At 40.5% G+C, this 19,459-nt stretch overlaps 1 protein-coding gene across 2 annotated transcripts in view; it reads right to left on the minus strand.

Moving 5' to 3' along the window:
* Positions 1-7,166: 7,166 nt before the first annotated feature.
* Positions 7,167-19,459, minus strand: part of F5 (coagulation factor V) — an 81,162-nt gene continuing 68,869 nt past the window's right edge. For both annotated transcript variants that reach the window (XM_070768120.1, XM_070768119.1), the window contains 4 exons: positions 17,848-17,992; positions 15,208-15,359; positions 10,765-10,947; positions 7,167-9,003 (listed from right to left, as the gene is read on the minus strand). In XM_070768120.1, the coding sequence (XP_070624221.1) occupies positions 8,857-9,003; positions 10,765-10,947; positions 15,208-15,359; positions 17,848-17,992 (627 nt within the window). In that variant the 3' untranslated portion in view covers positions 7,167-8,856. The remainder of the gene's footprint in view (positions 9,004-10,764; positions 10,948-15,207; positions 15,360-17,847; positions 17,993-19,459) is intronic.

Raw genomic sequence — 19,459 nt, forward strand, 5'->3', positions numbered from 1 at the left:
CTCCTACACATTGGGTCACTGAGAAAATACCCACATCGAAATGGGTAGGAACGGCTGAGAAACACATTCACTGCAGAGCCCAGCCCCAGCATAGTGCCTTTCAACCAGGAGAGACGCTCCGCCTCTCTCCAATTCTCAGTTCTCCCTGTGAGCTCTCTTCCTGAGAAGGTTTGCATCACACACCTAGTGCCCAACTTTTGCAACTGCCACCTGAGGAATAGGAATGCCCAGATCACCTAGCTGAGAGAGTCAGTGGAGCTCAGCATTTCCCAGGTCCCACAGGATCTTAGCAAACAGAGAAGGAGTGGTTAAAGGGGTCATGAACACTCCCTGCGGTGACATCCCAGGGTCAGTGCAAAGGGAGCAGTCAGAACTTCCCGTCTCCCAGTTTCTGCCAGAAGGGGTTTCACTGCATACTTCTCCAGCTGCTGCTTGAGGGTCCAGCTTCTAATCAGCCTGGATATCGATGCTATCTGGGATCCCAAAAGCCTAAAAGAGCTGGTGGGTATTTCCCCGACATTCTTACTCTGGCTCACAACAACAACAAAAACCAAGTCAGCAGCTTCTCCCTTGAAATTTGTGCCCCAACTTTGGAAACTGCCACTTGAGAAGTGTGTCCTCAAATCACACGGCTCTGACATCTAACCGGGCTGGACAGTCAGAGTCCCATAGGACCATAATAAAATTTAAAGAGCAGTTTTCTAACAGGCAGGCAAGCACTTTTTGCCACTATTCCCTCTCAAGGCCCAGTGCAGAGAGAACAGGCAAAAACATTCTTCCTAGTTTCTTCCTAGGAGGGATTTGGGTGTATACTTTCTCAGATGCTATCTGAGGTTCTGGCTTCTAATCAGCCTGCCTGTGGAAGCTGACTGGGGTCCTCCAAGGAGCCTAAAAGAGCTGGTGGGCATGTCCTCTGCTGTCTCACCAAGTCTCCAGCTTCTCCCTGGAAGAAACATACCCACCCATGTAGCACACCAAATATTATGGCTGCTCCATGAGGGACTGGCTGCCAAGGCAACGAGCTCTGGGTACTGATTTGGCTTGGCAATTATGAGTCCCCCAGGACCAAGAAAATGAAGTGGGTGCACAGATACTACAAGAGACTATTCTCTCTAGCTCAGCAGAGTAAGTAGGCAAAAACACCCATTTCCAGGTTTCTCCCTGATAGTTCTATACTGCATGTCTAATGTCTTGACTTTCTTAGTTGTTGCTTGAAAGTCATGCTTCCAATTATCCTCCATCAATGAAAGTGAAAGAGGAGATTGAAAAAATTGGCTTAAAATTCAACATTCAGAAAACTAAGATCATGGCATCTGGTCCCATCACTTCATGGCAAATAGATGGGGAAACAATGGAAAGAGTGAGAGACTTTATTTTGGGGGGCTCCAAAATCACTGCAGATGGTGACTGCAGCCATGAAATTAAAAGACGCTTGCTCCTTGGAAGAAAAGCTATGACTAACCTAGAAAGCATATTAAAAAGCAGAGACATTACTTTGCTAAAAAACGTCTGTCTAGTCAAAGCTATGGTTTTTCCAGTAGTCATGTGTGGTTGTGAGAGTTGGACTATAAAGAAAGCTGAGCTCCGAAGGATTGATGCTTTTGAACTGTGGTGTTGGTGAAGACTCTTGAGAGTTCTTGGATTGTAAGGAGATCCAGCCAGTCCATCCTAAAGGAAATCAGACCTGAAAATTCAATGGAAGGACTGATGTTGAAGATGAAACTCCCAATACTTTGGCCACCCGATGCAAAGAACTGATGCTGGGGAAGATTGAAGGCGAGAGGAGAAGGGGACAACAGAGGATGAGATGGTTGAATGGCATCACTGACTCGATGGGCATGAGTTTGAGTAAGCTCCGGGAGTTGGTGATGGGTAGGGAAGCGTGGCATGCTGCAGTCCGTGGGGGTCACAAAGAATCGGACACAGCTGAGCGACTCAACTGAGTTGAACTGAGAGCTGATAGGTAACACAGTTAATAGTCCTCTAGGACCCTAAACAGCCATGTGGGCACTTCCCACTGCCACTGGGACAATGACAGGTCTTAGCGCCCGGCAATCTACTGGGAGCACTAGGAACAAAGAAAGTGGCTTGGTCAATCACAAAAGTTTAAGAGGCAACCAGGACCTCAGGCTAGGCGACTCATGAGGTTCATGTCCTACAGGAGGCAGTCTGTCAAGACTGCAGAGGTGGCTGTTTTATCTGATACACAGAAACAAATGCAAAGAATCAAGAAAAAGGAATAAGTGAGAAAATATATTCCAAACAGAAGAACAAGATAAATATCCAGAAACTGACCAGATAGCATCACAGTTAGATTCTACCACATTAGAATTAATACCAGTCCTTATCAAATCCTTCCCAAAAATTGAAGAAAGAACATTCCGAACTTATATTATAAGGCAAACATTACACTTATATTGAAACCAGATGAGGATACAAAAGAAAATTAGAGGCTAATATCCTTGATGAACATAGATACAAAAATGCTCACCAAAATTTTCATAAACTTAACAGTACAGTAAAAGGATCATATGCTATGCTCATGTGGGATTTATCCCTGGTTCAACATTTGCGAATCAAAATATGATATACCACATTCAAAAATTAAAGATAAAAATCATATCTCAATACATGCATAAAAAGTATTTGACAAAATTCAATATACCTTCATGATAAAACGGATCCCCTGGTGGCTCAGACAGTAAAGAATCTGCCTTCAATTCAGGAGACCGAGATTCAGTCTCTGGGTCAGGATGATTCCCCGAAGAAGGAAATGGCAATCCACTTGGGTTTTCTTGCCTGGAGAATTCCATGGCCAGAGGAGCCTGGTGGGCTACAGTTCACGGGGTCACAAAAAGTTGGACATGACTAAGCAACTTTCACATTCATGAGAAAAACTCTCAAGTTAGGTATAGATGAAATGCACCCCAGCATAATAAGACCATATCTGACAAGCCCACAACTAACGTACTCAATGGTAAAAAACTGAAAGCTTTTCCCAAAGATCAGAAACAAGAAAAGGATGCCTATGTTCACCATTTCTGTTCAACACGTGGAAGTTATAGCTGGAGCAATTATGCAAGGAAAAAAGAGGCATTCAAATCTGAAAGAAAGAAGTAAAATTATTTGCAGATGATATTATATTTAGAAAATCCTAAAGGCTCGACTAAAAAGCCATTGGAATTAGTAAGTTTAATAAAATTACAGGATACAAGATCATTATACAAAAACTAATTGCATTTCTATACACTGACCTGTTCTCTGTACAATGATCTACTGAAAAGAGAAATTAAGAAAGAAAGCAATCCCACCTATAACAGAATCAAAAATAAAATAAAATATTTAGGAATAAACTCACTCAAGTAAGTGAAAGATCTGTACACTGGAAAGTATAAAACATTGAGAAAAGAAATTAAAGACACAATTAAATTGAAAGATATTTTCTATCATGGATTGTAAGAATGTATATTGTTAAAATGTTCATACTATGCAAAGCAATCTACACATTCAGTGCAATTCCTCTCAAAATTCCAATGGCTTTTTTTCACAGAAATATAAAAAGCAAAAAAAAATATATATATATATAAAAAGCAATCCTAAAATTTCTACAGATCCACAAAAGCCAATGAATTGCTATAGCAATCTTGAACACAAAGAGCAGAGGTGGAGGCATCCCACTTCCTGATTTCAGCTATGTCATAAAGCTGTAGTAATCAAAACAGTGGGTGCTTCCCAGGTGGCTCAGTGGTAAAGAATATGCCTGCCAACACACGAACCACAGAAGACATGGGTTTGATCCCTGGGTTGGGAAGATCCCCTGGAGGAGGGAATGGCAACTCACTCCAGCATTTTTGCTGGGATAATCCCATGGACAGAGGAGTCTGGCCAGCTATAGTCCATGGGGTCGCAAAGAGTTGGACATGACTTAGCAACTGAGCATACGTACACACACAAGCAAAACAGTATGAAATTGGCATAAAGACAGACACATAGACCAATGGAATAGAATTAAAGCCAAGATAAACCCATGAATATATATGGTCAATTAATTTTTGACAAAGGCACCAAAAATATCCAACTGGGAAAGGATAGTCTCTTTAATAAATGGTGTGAAAACTTGATATCCACATGCAAAGGAATGAAATTGGACCTCTATTTTACACCATACACAAAAATCAATTTAACATGTATTAAAGACTTTAATGTTAGACCTGAAATCATGAAACTTCTAAAATAAAATACATAGGATAGCTCCTTGACATTTATCTTGGTAATGACTTTTTTAGATATGACAGCCAAAGCACAGGCAGCAAAAGCAAAAGTAAACAAATGGAATTTACAAAACTAAAAGTTCTGTACAGCAAAGGAAACCATCAACAAAGTGCAAAAGAAATCTATGAAACAGGAGAAAAGGTTTACAAACCACACAATCAACAAGAGATTAATATCCTAAATATTTACAGAACTCATAGAACTCAAGAGCAAGAACACCAAATAACTGAATTTAAAAATAGGCAAAGACCTGAATAGTCCTTTTTCAAAGATGACATGTAGATAGTCAATGGGTATATTAAAAGACACTCAGTGTCACTAATCACCATGAAAATGCATCTCAAAACCATAATAAGGTATCACCTTACACCTATTAAAGTGACTATTATCAAAAAGATAAGAAATAACAAGTGTTGGTGAGGATGTAGAGAAAGGGAACCCTTATACACTGTTGGTAGGAATGTAAATTGGTATAGCCACTATGGAAAACAGTATGGAGATTCCTCAAAAAATTGGAAACAGAACTACCATATGATTCAGCAACCCCACTTCTGAGTATATGTCCAAAGGAAAGAAAACCACTAGCTTGAAGACAGAGTTGCACTTCCATGTTCATTACAGCATTTTCACAAAATCTAAGATATAGGAATAATCTAAGTATCTATAGATGGATGAATGGAAAAAGGAAGTGTGGTCTGTATTCACAATGGGGTATTATTCAGCTATAAAAAGAATAAAATCTTATCATTTGTGACAACATGGATGAATCTGGAGGGTATCATTCTAAGTGAAATAAGCTAGACAGAGAAAGATAAGCACTGCAAGGTATTACTTCATGTGAAACCCTTTAAAAAAGGCAAGCTTATATAAATAAGGAGTAGAATGGTGGTTGCCAGGAGCTTGCTGGTAGAGGAAATAGGAAGAGGATGATAAAAGGTACAAATTTACTGTTCAGTTCAGTTCAGTTCAGTCGCTCAGTCGTGTCCGACTCTTTGCAACCCCATGAATCACAGCACGCCAGGCCTCCCTGTCCATCACCAACTCCCGGAGTTCCTCAGACTCACGTCCATCGAGTCAGTGATGCCATCCAGCCATCTCATCCTCTATCATCCGCTTCTCCTCCTGCCCCCAATCCCTCCCGGCATCAGATTCTTTTCCATTGAGTCAACTCTTCTCATGAGGTGGCCAAAGTACTGGAGTTTCAGCCTTAGCATCATTCCTTCCAAAGAAATCCCAGGGCTGATCTCCTTCAGAATGGACTGGTTGGATCTCCTTGCAGTCCAAGGGACTCTCAAGAGTTTTCTCCAACACCACAGTTCAAAAGCATCAATTCTGCGGTGCTCAGCTTTCTTCACAGTCCAACTTTCACATCCATACATGACCACTGGAAAAACCATAGCCTTGACTAGATGGACCTTTGTTGGCAAAGTAATATCTCTGCTTTTCAATATGCTATCTAGGTTGGTTATCGCAGCCATGAAATTAAAAGACGCTTACTCCTTGGAAGAAAAGTTATGACCAACCTAGATAGCATATTGAAAATTTACTGTTAAGATGATTAAATTCTGAGGACCATCAGTATAGCGTGGTGACTACAGTCAATAACATTGTGTTGTATAACTGAAATTTGCTAAGATGGATCATCGAAAAAGCAAGAGCATTCAAGAAAAACATCTATTTCTGCTTTATTGACTATGCCAAAGCCTTTGACTGTGTGGATCACAATAAACTGTGGAAAATTCTGAAAGAAATGGGAATACCAGACCACCTGACCTGCCTCTTGAGAAACCTTTATGCAGGTCAGGAAGCAACAGTTAGAACTGGACATGGAACAACAGACTGGTTCCAAATAGGAAAAGGAGTACGTCAAGGCTGTATATTGTCACCCTCCTTATTTAACTTATATGCAGAGTACATCATGAGAAATGCTGGGCTGGAAGAAACACAAGCTGGAATCAAGAGGGCTGGGCGAAATATCAATAACCTCAGATATGCAGATGACACCACCCTTATGGCAGAAAGTGAAGAGGAACTAAAAAGCCTCTTGATGAAAGTAAAAGAGGAGTGAAAAAATTGGCTTAAAGCTCAACAGTCAGAAAATTAAGATCATGGCATCTGGTCCCATCACTTCATGGGAAATAGATGGGGAAACAATGGAAACAGTGTCAGACTTTATTTTGGGGGGCTCCAAAATCACTGCAGATGGTGACTGCAGCCATGAAATTGAAGGAAACTTACTCCTTGGAAGGAAAGTTATGACCAACCTAGATAGCATATTCAAAAGCAGAGACATTACTTTGCCAACAAAGGTCCATCTAGTCAAGGCTATGGTTTTTCCAGTGGTCACGTATGGATGTGAGGGTTGGACTGTGAAGAAAGCTGAGCACCGAAGAATTGATGCTTTTGAACTGTGGTGTTGGAGAAGACTCTTTCAAGTCCCTTGGACTGCAAGGAGATCCAACTAGTCCATTCTAAAGGAGACCAGTCCTGGGTATTCATTGGAAGCACTGATGCTGAGGCTGAAACTCCAATACTCTGGCCACCTCATGTGAAGAGCTGACTCATTGAAAAAGACTCTGATGCTGGGAGGGATTGGGGGCAGGAGGAGAAGTGACAACAGAGGATGAGATGGCTGGATGGCATCACCGACTCTATTGACATGAGTTTGGGTGAACTCTGGGAATTGGTGATGGATAGGGAGGCCTGGCGTGTTGCAATTCATGGGGTTGCAAAGAGTCGGACACGACTGAGCAACTGAACTGAACTGAACTGAAGATTAGATCTTCAGTATTCTCATTGAAAAAAGAAAAAGTAACTGTGAGGTGGTGGGGATGTTAATTAACTTGGCGGTGGGAATCCTTTTACAATGCACACATATATCAAACCAACATATATACTTTAAATATATTTCTGTTTTTATTTTTCAATTGTGCCTCAAAAATGAAAATTTTTAAACATAAAAAAAGAAAGTCAATGTTTTGTGGATGTTTGAAGCTTTTGAATACATTCATAATGCTCACCCCACTCAGAGGGGCAATAGGTAACTCTGAGAATTAGTATCTGAAGAGGCTCCCAGTGACTTACATCTCCTAGAAACAGCTTTGTGTCGTGACATCCTACATTGAGTCTAGACTGGCCTGTGACTTATGTGAATGAGTAGAATACAGCAGTAGTGAGGCTGTGCCAGTTCTGGGCTTGGCTTTCAAAGGACTGGCAGTTTCTGCTTCCTACCTCTTGACCTCTTGCTTTTGGGAGCCTCTATCATGGTGTAAGAAGTCTAGCTCAAGTGTGGGAGGCACCAAGTGGACAGACCATGTGGATAAGCCATGTAATGAGAGAATCTGAAACTACTTGGAGAGGGATAAAGGACCAGCTGTCCCAACACTGAGTTCAGTCTCCAGATGACTAGAGATCCCCAAATAAAGTTAACTGTGCCCAGTCAGCCTACAGAATCAGGAGCAATAATAAATCTGTGGCTGTTTTAAGCACTAAGTTTTGGGGTGGCTTGTTCCACTAAAATAGATCGCCTCACCAGTGATTCTCTCTCATGTGACTTAGAGGCTACCAAAAGGTTACCCAGTCTCACAGTATCTGTAAAACTGTGAGATGCCAAGTTCCCAAGAAAGGGAGTGCTTGAAAGGGGAAGGGAGAGGAGGAGGAGGAAGGGAGAAGTAGAGGCTGGGGCCATAAGGAGAAGGGCACTGAGAGAGAATTTCAGCTGTTTGCCTGGAGCCGGGTCTAGCAGGAACAGCTGCATTTGGGCCAAGAATTCTGATGATCTGTTTGACGGGTATTTGCCTTCTTGTAGGGGAACCTATGTTTGAAACAGTGTGCCATGTATTTAATAGTACCAGCTAGAATGCAATGAAGGTTACACGTTCAGCCATCCCATATTTATTTTAGATCTGTCCTATTAATGATCCCTAACCCTGAACATCAATGTACGCAATCAGTCCCAAGGGAATCCAGGCCAGCGTCACAAGTCTGGCGGGACCACTGAAAATATGTTTACTTATATCTTTACTCCTGGAGGGTCAGAACAATCATTGGCATGTCAGTAAGACAGGGCATTTTAAATACTTGTTCTTTCATGCAGTATGATTTTTTTTTCTCCATTGTCAAGCAAAACATTTAGAAATACTGTTTTTTCCCTATACTCTTAAATCATAGCTCTTTTAAGGGAAAAGGTAGGAATGAAAGTTGTCTGGGTTTATGAGTGGTTTAAGGAAGTAATACTTCTTTTATTAATGTGTATAGCATTTAAGAAAACTATAATGATGAATGTTAATCATATGAATATGACTTATATATAGAATTTTTAATCAGTGGAAGAGAAGCCTTTTCTTGTTGGTTCTTGGTGTTTTCCTATCTATATTCAAATTAATGCAGAAATAATAGTCATCATCTTACTTAGTGGTTATCAGGAGTTATATCATAAAGGTTTTGCATATAAAATTTTATTCTCTAATAGAAAAAAGAGAAATAATGGAAATTTTTTTATACTTAAAATAGCTACAAAATGCATTGCCCACTCTAAGTGGTTTGATATCTTTGAGTCCCTCCTATCTTTTAAAATATTCAATTCTAGTACATATCACAGCCAAAGAGTTCCAAGCGAAGTGCAATACTATGATTCCATGTTTTAGGAATGATGCGTATAAACCTGGAGATGATTGGTGGGTTGAAAAAGTTCTTCACATGTCCTCTGACATTATTATTTCCTTCAAAAATCTGAAAGCAAAATATGAGAAACTCTTTAATGATGGCATAATGGGTATGGAAATCTTATAACTGAAACTAACATAATATTGTACATCAACTGTATTTCAGTTAAAAAAATATTAACAGGTAATTTTTTGTCTTTTTTAGTTCAAACTGTGGATCTCAATGAACACATACAACTTATCACAAAGATGATCCTCAATTAATTATGAAATCTCACTCCAGACATACCTCTTTAGGGATATCACCTCTCCACTGATCTGAGTTGAAATAGGAAAAAATAAAGAAATCTGATATGGTGCTGTGAAGCAGCCACAAAAACATCTCCACCTTTAGCCCCTTTTGAGTTATGTGACTTTGAGCAAATTACTTATAGACTTTGATTCTCCGTTTTTTCCTCATTGGTAAAATGGAGATAATAGATTTTACCTAGTAGAAGTTGTTGTGAAGATTTTAAGAGCATGTCAACATATGACAAGTGTTTATTAAGTGCCAGATAATAAGCATAAAAATGCATGGTTGCATTTTATTTTAAATGTTAGTAATAGCTAATGATTATGGTTAGTTACTACTAACATTTAAAATAAAACACAATCGTGCATTTTTATGTGTTAATATCCTTTCTGTCATATGCCCTACATCCTCAACTAAACTGTGTTTGAGGTGTGCTTTTGTCATTCTCAGAAAGCTCCCCAAGATTTACACACATCAGAGACTGAGTCACTATTTGTTTATAAAAATGATGTTTACCCTACTATGAGAACATCCTGATACAGTGAGAAATAAACCAAACAAACCAGGGGTTTAGAGAGAGAAAGAGAGATTCAAACCCATTAACTAAGATAAGGGCCGGGTCCATGATGAGCATCCAGTAAACATCCATCCCCTACTCCTGTGCTCCCCCTCGTACTGGTTCAGCCCAGTTCCCACTCCTAGAATATTCAGCTCATCTCCTTAGCTTTGCCTCTAGTAAGATTTTAAATCCACATAGCTAGGAATTTAAGAGTGTGATGGAGTAGTGCATCTTGCAAGAAATTAATCTCCTCATGGGGAAGGATAACAATTGTTTTCTGCTTAGTAACAGTGGCACAGAAAGGCATATGGCCATAGGTATTTGATCAGCCATAAATAACAAATATACCTAAGCTAATGCTAATATGGTAGGTTGTCTAGACCCCTGTTATAGATTGTACGTTTGTGTCCTTCCAAAATTCATGTCTTCAAACCCTCATCCTCAATGAGATGATATTAGCAGGTGGGGCCTTTGGAAGGTGATTAGGACTAGGGATGGGGGTAGGGCCTTCATGGCATCTCCCTCTGCGTGTGCACACACCAAGGAAGGCCATAGGAGGGCACAACAAGGAAGACTGCCCTCACCAAGAACCTGCCCATGGTGGCACCCTGAGCTAGGATTCTAGCCTCCAGAACTGTGTGAAATAAGTGTTTTGTTTGTCGCCCAGGCTGTGGTAACTCATTACACAGCCCAAGCAGGCTGAGAGGACTCTTTCTTTCACCATCTTCCTCAATCAGAGACAGTTAAACTTCACACCATCCCCTGTTGTTCTCGTGATTTTGTAGGTGACTCAGTCAAAACAGAAAGATAGTATACACGGTCCCTGTCCCAAGACCAGGTCCAGGACTTAGAAGACTTAAAGAGGGATGCACATCAATGCACACTTATCAAATACAAGAGCTATTTGCAAATCTGAGGTACTGTTCTCATCACAGCAGTTTTCAAACTGTTTTCTTTTTGCCAAGATCTCCCTGTACCTTGTCCACCATTGAGGATTTCTCCCTGTAAGGTTTCCAGTCCGTTCCCTGGTCACTGTAGTGGATGGTGTAGCTCTTCACATACATTTCAGAGGACAGAGACTTGCATCCTTGTGTTACAATCGCAGTTATCTTCTTGATTTTGAGCAGATCAATTTGTAACCACTGATTGTTGTTGTTTGCCTATGAAAATGATTAGAACAATGGATAAGACAGAGGTTAAAACCTTTGCTTTTTTTAGATCAAGATATTCAGAAATGCGTTGAGGTCAAAGGATTTCTTTTCTGTCTCATCCCTGAGAATTCCCTTTCTCCTAGAATCCTCCCCTGTTCCTTCTCATTTATCATCGGCATGTACTTCCGGAATATTTTACACATTGTACAAGTTATTTGTTTATGTGTATTCCTTACTCTTTGAGGGCAGGGACTTAGCTTTGTTTCCAGGTACTTAACACAATGTATGGCACACAGATGGTGCTCAAAAAATATTTTATCCGAGGAAAAAAATCAATTGCTAAATTATCTAAATATTTTTCTCCTAAGCAAGTTGGTTTAAAATACTATGATGGTATAGTATAAAATGCATTGCAGTATACATTAAGTGCAAATACTGTTTGATTCCCTGTTTGATTCCCCTTATACAAGATGCCTAGAATGGTCAAAGTCATAGTCAGAAAGTATATTGATAGATGCCAGGGGCCATAAGGTGAGGAGGGGTGGGGAAGAGAAATAGGGAGTTAGTGTTTAATGGGGACAGAATTTCAGTCTAAGAAGGTGAAAAATTTGGGAGACGAATGATGGTGAGAGTTGCACAACAATGTGAATGTACTTAGTTCACTGAACTGTACAGTTAAATATGGCTTAAAATAGTATGCTTTATATTATGTGACTTTTACCACAATGAAAAGAAGAGAATTAAATACTATGATGATATTATTGAAGTTATCTGGGGAAGAACTAGATAGTCTACTCTCTCTTACTTATTTTAGAAAAGCTCCAGTTTTCTTTCCATTGCTAATGTCAAATAGAAAAGGTCCAATTTCTTCTTTTCCGATAGTTCAAGTAAACATGTTATTTGAGAGACTTGATAAAGCTACACCCAGGGCTGCACATGTCATGGTAGTTGTCTTGTCTCTGGCCTAAACAAAATGCCTAATCACATGTTTGGCATTAAGTGCTTGGAGAAAGAGGATCAGAAAGACTAATTAGGTTTTGGAATAACTTGAGATTAATTTTCATCTTTGGGAGATTTATCCTGGCCCATAGTCTCATTTGGGCTTCCCTAGTAGCTCAGTGATAAAGAATCCACCTGACAATGTGGAAGACGCAGGTTCGATCCCTGGGTCAGGAATATCCCCTGGAGAAGGAAATTGCAACCCACTCCAGTGTTCTTGCCTGGGGAATCCCATGGACAGAGGAGCCTGGTGGGCTACAATCCATGGGGTCTCAAAGAGTCAGACACGACTTAATGACTAAACAACAATGTAGTCTTGTTCAATTCTACATGAAATAACCAATGTATATTTTCTCAACGTCACTCATATATACATGGCTGTATGTATATAAACATACGCTACAATCACGTTACTGTATTTTTAAAGCAAATTAATTAAATATACTCTATTAGATAATTTGGGTTAATTTAACACCCTGTAGTGACATCTACTGGTGTTTTAGTGTGTCTTCAAGGTTGTGTGAATGATACAGAATGCATATAGGTAACTAGAAGATTTTTGTAGGTGTATATCTTTTTGTCTCTACCATAAAAGAGATAGAGACACTTGTGCACATACCTGCACATGCCTGGTTTAGACTTTCAGCCTCTCTAAAGAAGCTCTATAAAAGACATTTTATACTAATTGAAGGTTAAGTGAAACAAACAGTTCTGACCTAAAATTCCCTGGTTGCCTTGCATGGCATGTGGGATCTTAGTTCCCTAACCAGAGATCAAACCCATGCATCTGCAGATAAAGTATGGAGTGCTTATTACTGGATTTCCAGGGAATGATAATTATGTTTTATTATCTTATTTATATTATATGGCTTTTCTGGTAGCTCAGCTGGTAAAGAATTTGCCTGCATTGCAGGAGACCCCAGTTCGATTCCTGGGTCAGGAAGATCTGCTGGAGAAGGAATAGGCTACCCACTCCAGTATTCTTGGTTTCCCTTGTGGCTTAGCTGGTAAAGAATCTGCCTGCAATATGGAAGACCTGGGTTTGATTCCTGGGTTGGGAAGATCCCCTGGAGTAAGGGAACAGCTACCCACTCCAGTGTTCTGGCCTGGAGAATTGCACTGTACAGTCCATGGTGTCGCAGAGTCGGACACGACTGAGTGACTTTCACTTCACTATTTATATTATAGAAATTAAATAAAAATGTTATACAACACTGTCACTTTTATTACTTTAATTTCTGTGGGTCTCAGTTTTCCCCTTTTGCAAAATTGCAAAATGAGTACTTGGGTTGCTTCAGATGGTACAAAGACCACAGATCTGTTTATTTGGAGAGTGAGATTCCTGATTCTGCCACCAGGCTAAACTAAAATTATTTAACTTCCTTTGTGTTTAGACTTGGCTACAATCCACAGAGTCACAGACTACAATCCATAGAGTCACAGAGTTGGACACGACTGAAGCGACTTAGCACGGATGCATGTGTTTAGACTTAAAAGAAAAATCTGGACCAGATGCTTTGTAAAAACCCCTTGCCTTTCTAATTTTCTGTGAGTCTATGGTAGTTGAGAAATGAATTTCAGGGCACAGACATTGGTCCCCGAGACTATCCAAATGGAGTCTGTGCTAAGTCTTTTCAGTATGTCTGACTCTTTGTGACTCTATGGACTATAGCCCACCAGGCTCCTCTATCCATGAGATTCTCCAGGCAAGAATCCTGCAGTGGGTTGCCATGCCCTCCTCCAGGGGATCTTCCCAACCCAGGGATCAAACTTCCATCTCTTATGTCTCCTGCATTGGCAGGTGGATTCTTTACCACTAGCGCCACCTAGGAAGCCCTAAGATGGGGTCCAAACTCTTGTTTACTCTGCTTGCACAATACAACTCCCTTTTCCTTTCTGGTGGCCTAATTTAAGATTAGGACGCAGGATGCTATAGAGAGTCCAGGGAATTGGAGTGTAGCTTTCTTAAGAGAGGGGCTTCCCTGAGCTATCAATTGATAGCTCAGTTGATAAAGAATCTGCCTACAATGCAGGAGACCCCAGTTCAATTCCTGGGTCAGGAAGATCCACTGGAAAAGGGATAGGCTACCCACTCCGGTGTTCTTGGGCTTCCCTTGTGGCTCAGCTGGTAAAGAATCTTCCTGCAATGCAGGAGACCTGAGTTCGATCCCTGGGTTGGAAAGATCCCCTGGAGAAGGGAAAGGGCTCCAGTATTCTTGCCTGGAGAATTCCATGGACTGTATAGTCCATGGGGTCACAAACAGTTGGACACGACTGAGTGACTTTCACTTCCTTAAGAGAGAGCATTAGGTGGATAGAAAATAGGGAACTTGGCTTACGTTGATTGACTGGACTGTTTTGATTTCTTATGGCATTCTGATTTTCCAGATCAGTTGAAGAATGAAATAAATATGAGTCAATATTAATAGTTACCGTAGAACTAAGTTACCTTAATTACTCAATGGGCTAACATCTAGGGCAATATAACTCTCTGTGAGATGTTTATAAAACTTAGATCACAGATTTTAAAACCTGGTTTGGCATCATTTTATGATGTCACCAATACAAAGGAGTGTTACAGAGTTCTGAAAAAACAGGAACAAAAAAATTTAAATGACACTCTTAATAAAATAAAGGATAGTGCTAGATTGTGGAGGGAGCCAAAGAAGAGAAGATGGTACAAATCTAAATCATTTACTGATAATGTAAGTTGTCTCAATCAGGAGCTGGCAAAATACAGCCCAAGGCCCAGTCTGGCCTACTGCCTGTTTTTGTAAATAAAGTTTTATTGGAACACAGCCATGCTCATTCATTTACATATTGTTGATGACTGCTTCCTGCAACAGTGGTAGAGTTGAGTAATTATGACAGAGAATGTATGGCTCACAAAGCCTAAAATATTATCTGGCCCTCTGCAGAAAAGTTTTGCCCGCCCCTAGAAATGGCAACCCACTCCAGTGTTCTTGCCTGGAGAATCCCAGGGATGGCAGAGCCTGGTGGGCTGCTGTCTATGGGGTCGCACAGAGTCGGACACGACTGAAGCGACTTAGCAGCAGCAGCAGCAGTCTAAATCAAGACCACAGAGATGGTAACTTCTCTCTGAGCTAAAACTGTCCAGACAACACACATCCTAGTTTTCAGACATAGGATCATACTCTGTAGAAACAAGGGAGGATCTTCTGGCTTCCCAGGTTCCCATGTTCCCTGGAGTGAGGGCCTATGCCTTCTTCAGAGAGACTGAGAGAACTCCATTCACAGGGGACAGTTCACCTTAGCTTGCCAGGCATTTACACGGCCCTGGGCATTAAGACGTGCAAGGAAGGGTTCCCAGTAATTTCCCCACCAAGACTTTTTAAACGAGGAAGCGGTGATTTGCTTGTTTTCTATCTTTCCACTTTCCATACCCAGCGGTGTGGAGCATCCTGTCAAGAGAAAAGTAATGTGATTATTTACACACCATCGGTACTCCTTGTATGGTATTTTGTACTTCAGTGAAGACAAATAATATTACTGCTAAGTAACAACAAAACAACCATCACAGCAATGTTTTCAGTCTATACATGTATTACTTAATGCTCTTAAATAGCTCCATTTTACAAATGAAAAAACAAGCACAGCAAGGAAAAGAAACTTGACTAAAGTAACACTGCTAAAAGAATCAGAAACTAGATTTGAGCCCAGGCAGTCTGACATCAAATGCCATGTTCTAAACATCTAAACTCATTTCTCTCCTTCAGAGAGTCATGGAAACGTTGGTCTCTGCTTTCAGGTAGACAATATTCCTAAACATCCATGTATATAAGTGAAAGTGAAAGTGTTAGTTGCTCAGTCATGTGCTACCCTTTACCCCATTGACCGTAGCCTGCCAGGCTCCTCTGTCCATGGGATTCTCCAGGCAAAAATACTGCAGTGGCTAACCATTCCCTTCTCCAGGAAATCTCAACCCAGAGATCAAACCCGGGTCTCCTACATTGCAAGCTGTTTCTTTACCATCCGAGCCACCCGGGAAGCCCCTATGTATATAAAGTGTCACAGAGACAAGACACTTTGTTCTTGCTAGTAAGTCATGTAGACATTTTCTTGAAGTGATACCTTACTTTCTCCAGGAAAAAAGAGGCTGAAAAGAAGAATGTCTGTCATAGATACTAATTATAAACATCAAGAAAGTGAAGAGATTTTAAAATTAATGCTTCTTGTATAGAAAATGGAGGTTTTAAATAGACTAGCATTGTTGAATGCCACATTTTAGGGTAGCTTGACTCTATGACCTGAACAAATGACTAGTTAACATCATATACCATAGGAAAGAAAAAAAAAAAAATGACTCAAAGAGCTGTTTCAGGGCTTCCACATGGCTCAGTAGCAAAGAATCTGCCTCCAATGCAGGAGATGTGGGTTTGATCCCTGGGTTGGGAAGATCCCCCTGGAGGGGGAAATGGAAATCCACTCCAGTATTCTTGCCTGGAAAATTCCATGGACCAAGGAGCCTGATGGGCTGCAGTTCATGAGGTCGCAAAGAGTCAGACACAACTGAGCATGCACACGCTATGCTATGGAGCTGTTTCAAATTTTCCTGCTTATATAAAATTTGCATTTTATGTGGAGGATATTATATACCATGGCTATCTGGACATGGGTAAAATGCCCTTTCCATATCCCTCATGAATATCAAGAGTTTATTGTATTATTATCTGCTTTGATAAGAAACTGATTCCAAGATTCAGTTACTTTCTCCACTGTGAGCTGTGCTTTTATCCTCTACCTGAGAGAAGGTGCTGTACCTTGCCAGCAGGTGTGCCACAGCAAGTTTTAGGTATGTTTGTATATTGATCTCCCTCCTCCCTCAGCCCTTGAGCAACTTGGTGGTGCCTGGATCAGCCAAGCCCAGGGTGGTCTGCTTCATTCTTTTACTGCGGACTGTGAGACCGAGGTTATATTCTATATATGCTTTGAAGTAAAAAATGTTGGAAAGTACCACTTTAAGAGAGAAGAATAGTTGATGAGAACCTTAAACATCTTATTATATATAGAAGAATTTTATTATTGCCATTTATGATTGCCTAGATTTATATATACCACAGGTCACATTACATCCCCTGAAAAACAGAAACTTACTTAGAAAAGGCTTGGGTACCTACATAGAATGTGAAACAGAACACAGAGTTCAATCAAGGTTTCAGGAAGTTGGGAAGCAGATTTAGTTCTCAAAAACAATTATTGACTACCTAGTATATGCCAGTCGGAGAAGGCAATGGCACCCCACTCCAGTACTCTTGCCTGGAAAATCCCATGGATGGAGCAGCCTGGTAGGCTGCAGTCCATGGGCTCGCTAAGAGTCGGACACGACTGAGCGACTTCACTTTCACTTTTCACTTTCATGCATTGGAGAAGGAAATGGAATAGACTTAGCGTTGGAGAAGGAAACTGAAGCGACTTAGCAGCAGCAGCAGCAGCAGCAATATATGCCAGTAATGTTGCAAGACACTTTTATTATATTAAAGTCTGAGTGACCTGGTTGGAAGGCTTTTAGAAGGGTCAGACCCGGTTTGACTCTCAATTCTTATTGGAAATGGGCTGGTGGAGGTCATGCTTTGCTAGGGTCCTTCTTTGGAGGGTCAGAGCAGTGTCCATATGGTCCAAACATTGTTCAGAGAGATGGTGCCTGCCCTCTGGCTGCTAGAACCAGTCTCAGTCTAGATCATTCCTTGATTGGAACCTGTGTTTCACAGAGGTTTTTCTAGGAGCCTTAGTAATTGGAGAAAACTAAAAATTCTACTCATTCTCCCATATGCCCCAAATCTTGACTCGATGAATAGCAGCGAAAAAATGTCCATGGGGTCACAAAGAGTTGGACACGACTGAGAGACTGAACTGAACTGAGCAAGAAAATAATGCATCTGTGTTCCTTACCATTAACCTCACAACCTTGCAGCTCCAATCGAAGGGCAGGTTTGTTATAGGATCCAGTTGGAGAGATCCTAATGTATCTAGCCACAACAGGTGGGTCAATCTGATTCTCTTTTATTGTAGAAGCATCTGAATTGCCACCAAAATACTAGAGGAAAAGAGGAAAATTTAGTTATGTAACAATTCTCTATAAAGTGATTTTATAATAAAATTTTCATCCAATTTAATGTTGTAATATTACGTTTTCAGGTAGCCTGAGTCAAATTAATTTGGTCTTAAAAGATAATTGGGAATACTTCCACTTCAGGAAGATAGTATAGATGAATTTTGCCCTGTTCCTCCTGCTGAGTACAACTGAAAACATAGAAAGACTCTGAAAGGTGGAGAAGAGAAGGCAGGCTGGCTAGGGTTCTCAGGACCCAAGGAACAACACGGTGTCAGTCCCCTGGGTTTTCTTTTTACCTCATATACAGACTTATAAGTAAGGGAGCCGGGAATCAGGAGCCACCAATAGGTACAGGCAAACAAACAAAAACAGAATAAACAGCGAAAGCATTTTTTCTCTGGCCTCAGGACTGGAAAAGGCAGTCTAGCAAGACTGAAAACTTGGAGGCAACAATTGTTCTACTATAAGCCAAACACCATAGGCTAGAAAACAGTGTCCCCTTCCCTATCAACAGCTGCAAAGGCCAGATGGGGAACCTAGACTCCCATGCTCATGAAACTGTAACGAGGCACCCCAACACTGTCACTGGAGTCCTGGCAGAGAAAACAAAATAGAGACCCTGGATTTCCATCTCTTCTATCTTATAATAAGGCTTTCCCTCTTGTGGTGTCAGTGGAGACCATTCCATCCCTACCTATTTGCAAGGAGGAGAGGGGTCCCAGCTCACGCGTCAACAGAGGAGGCCAAGTGGAGAATGGACTGTGACCTCTACCTGGCAGTAAAGAGGCTGTGTCCCATCCCCCTTCCCTGGCAGAACAGTGTCAGAAAGAGCCAAGGAAAATCACAGCTAAGAGCAGATATCAGTAGCATTGTAAACAGAAAAGCAACAGCTAAGAGCAATCAAACAAAGGGCCAGTTCTTTAAAAAGATTAAAGAAAATTGGCAAATCTGAAGTAAGACTGATAAAGCGAAAAAGAGAAGAGATTCATGTTACCAATATCATAAATGAAATAGTCAATATCACTACAGACCCTACACAAATCAAAAGGACAGTAAGGGAATAATACAAGTAACCTGTACATGTATATTTAACAACTTAGAAGAAATGACTCAATTGACTGAGAAAACACAAACTATCCCAATTCACCCAAAATGAAATAGATAATCTGAATAACATGTAACTATTAAAAAAAATGAATTTGTAATTTAAAAAGTCCCAGAAAAGAAATCTCCAGGTCCATGTGGCTTTTACTGATGAATTATACCAAAAGTTTAAAGAATTAACGTCCATACTAGATAGTCTCTTCCAGAAAATAGAAGAGCATGCTACCTAATTTATGTTATAAAGCTAGTATTATTCTCACATTAAAACAAAAGGACAGTAGAAACAAAACTATACACAGATAACCCTCACAAACATAGATGCAAAAATCTTTAAGCTTTAAGAGA

This window comes from Bos indicus, chromosome 16 (assembly GCF_029378745.1).
Source record: "Bos indicus isolate NIAB-ARS_2022 breed Sahiwal x Tharparkar chromosome 16, NIAB-ARS_B.indTharparkar_mat_pri_1.0, whole genome shotgun sequence".
Taxonomy (NCBI): Eukaryota; Metazoa; Chordata; class Mammalia; order Artiodactyla; family Bovidae; genus Bos; species Bos indicus.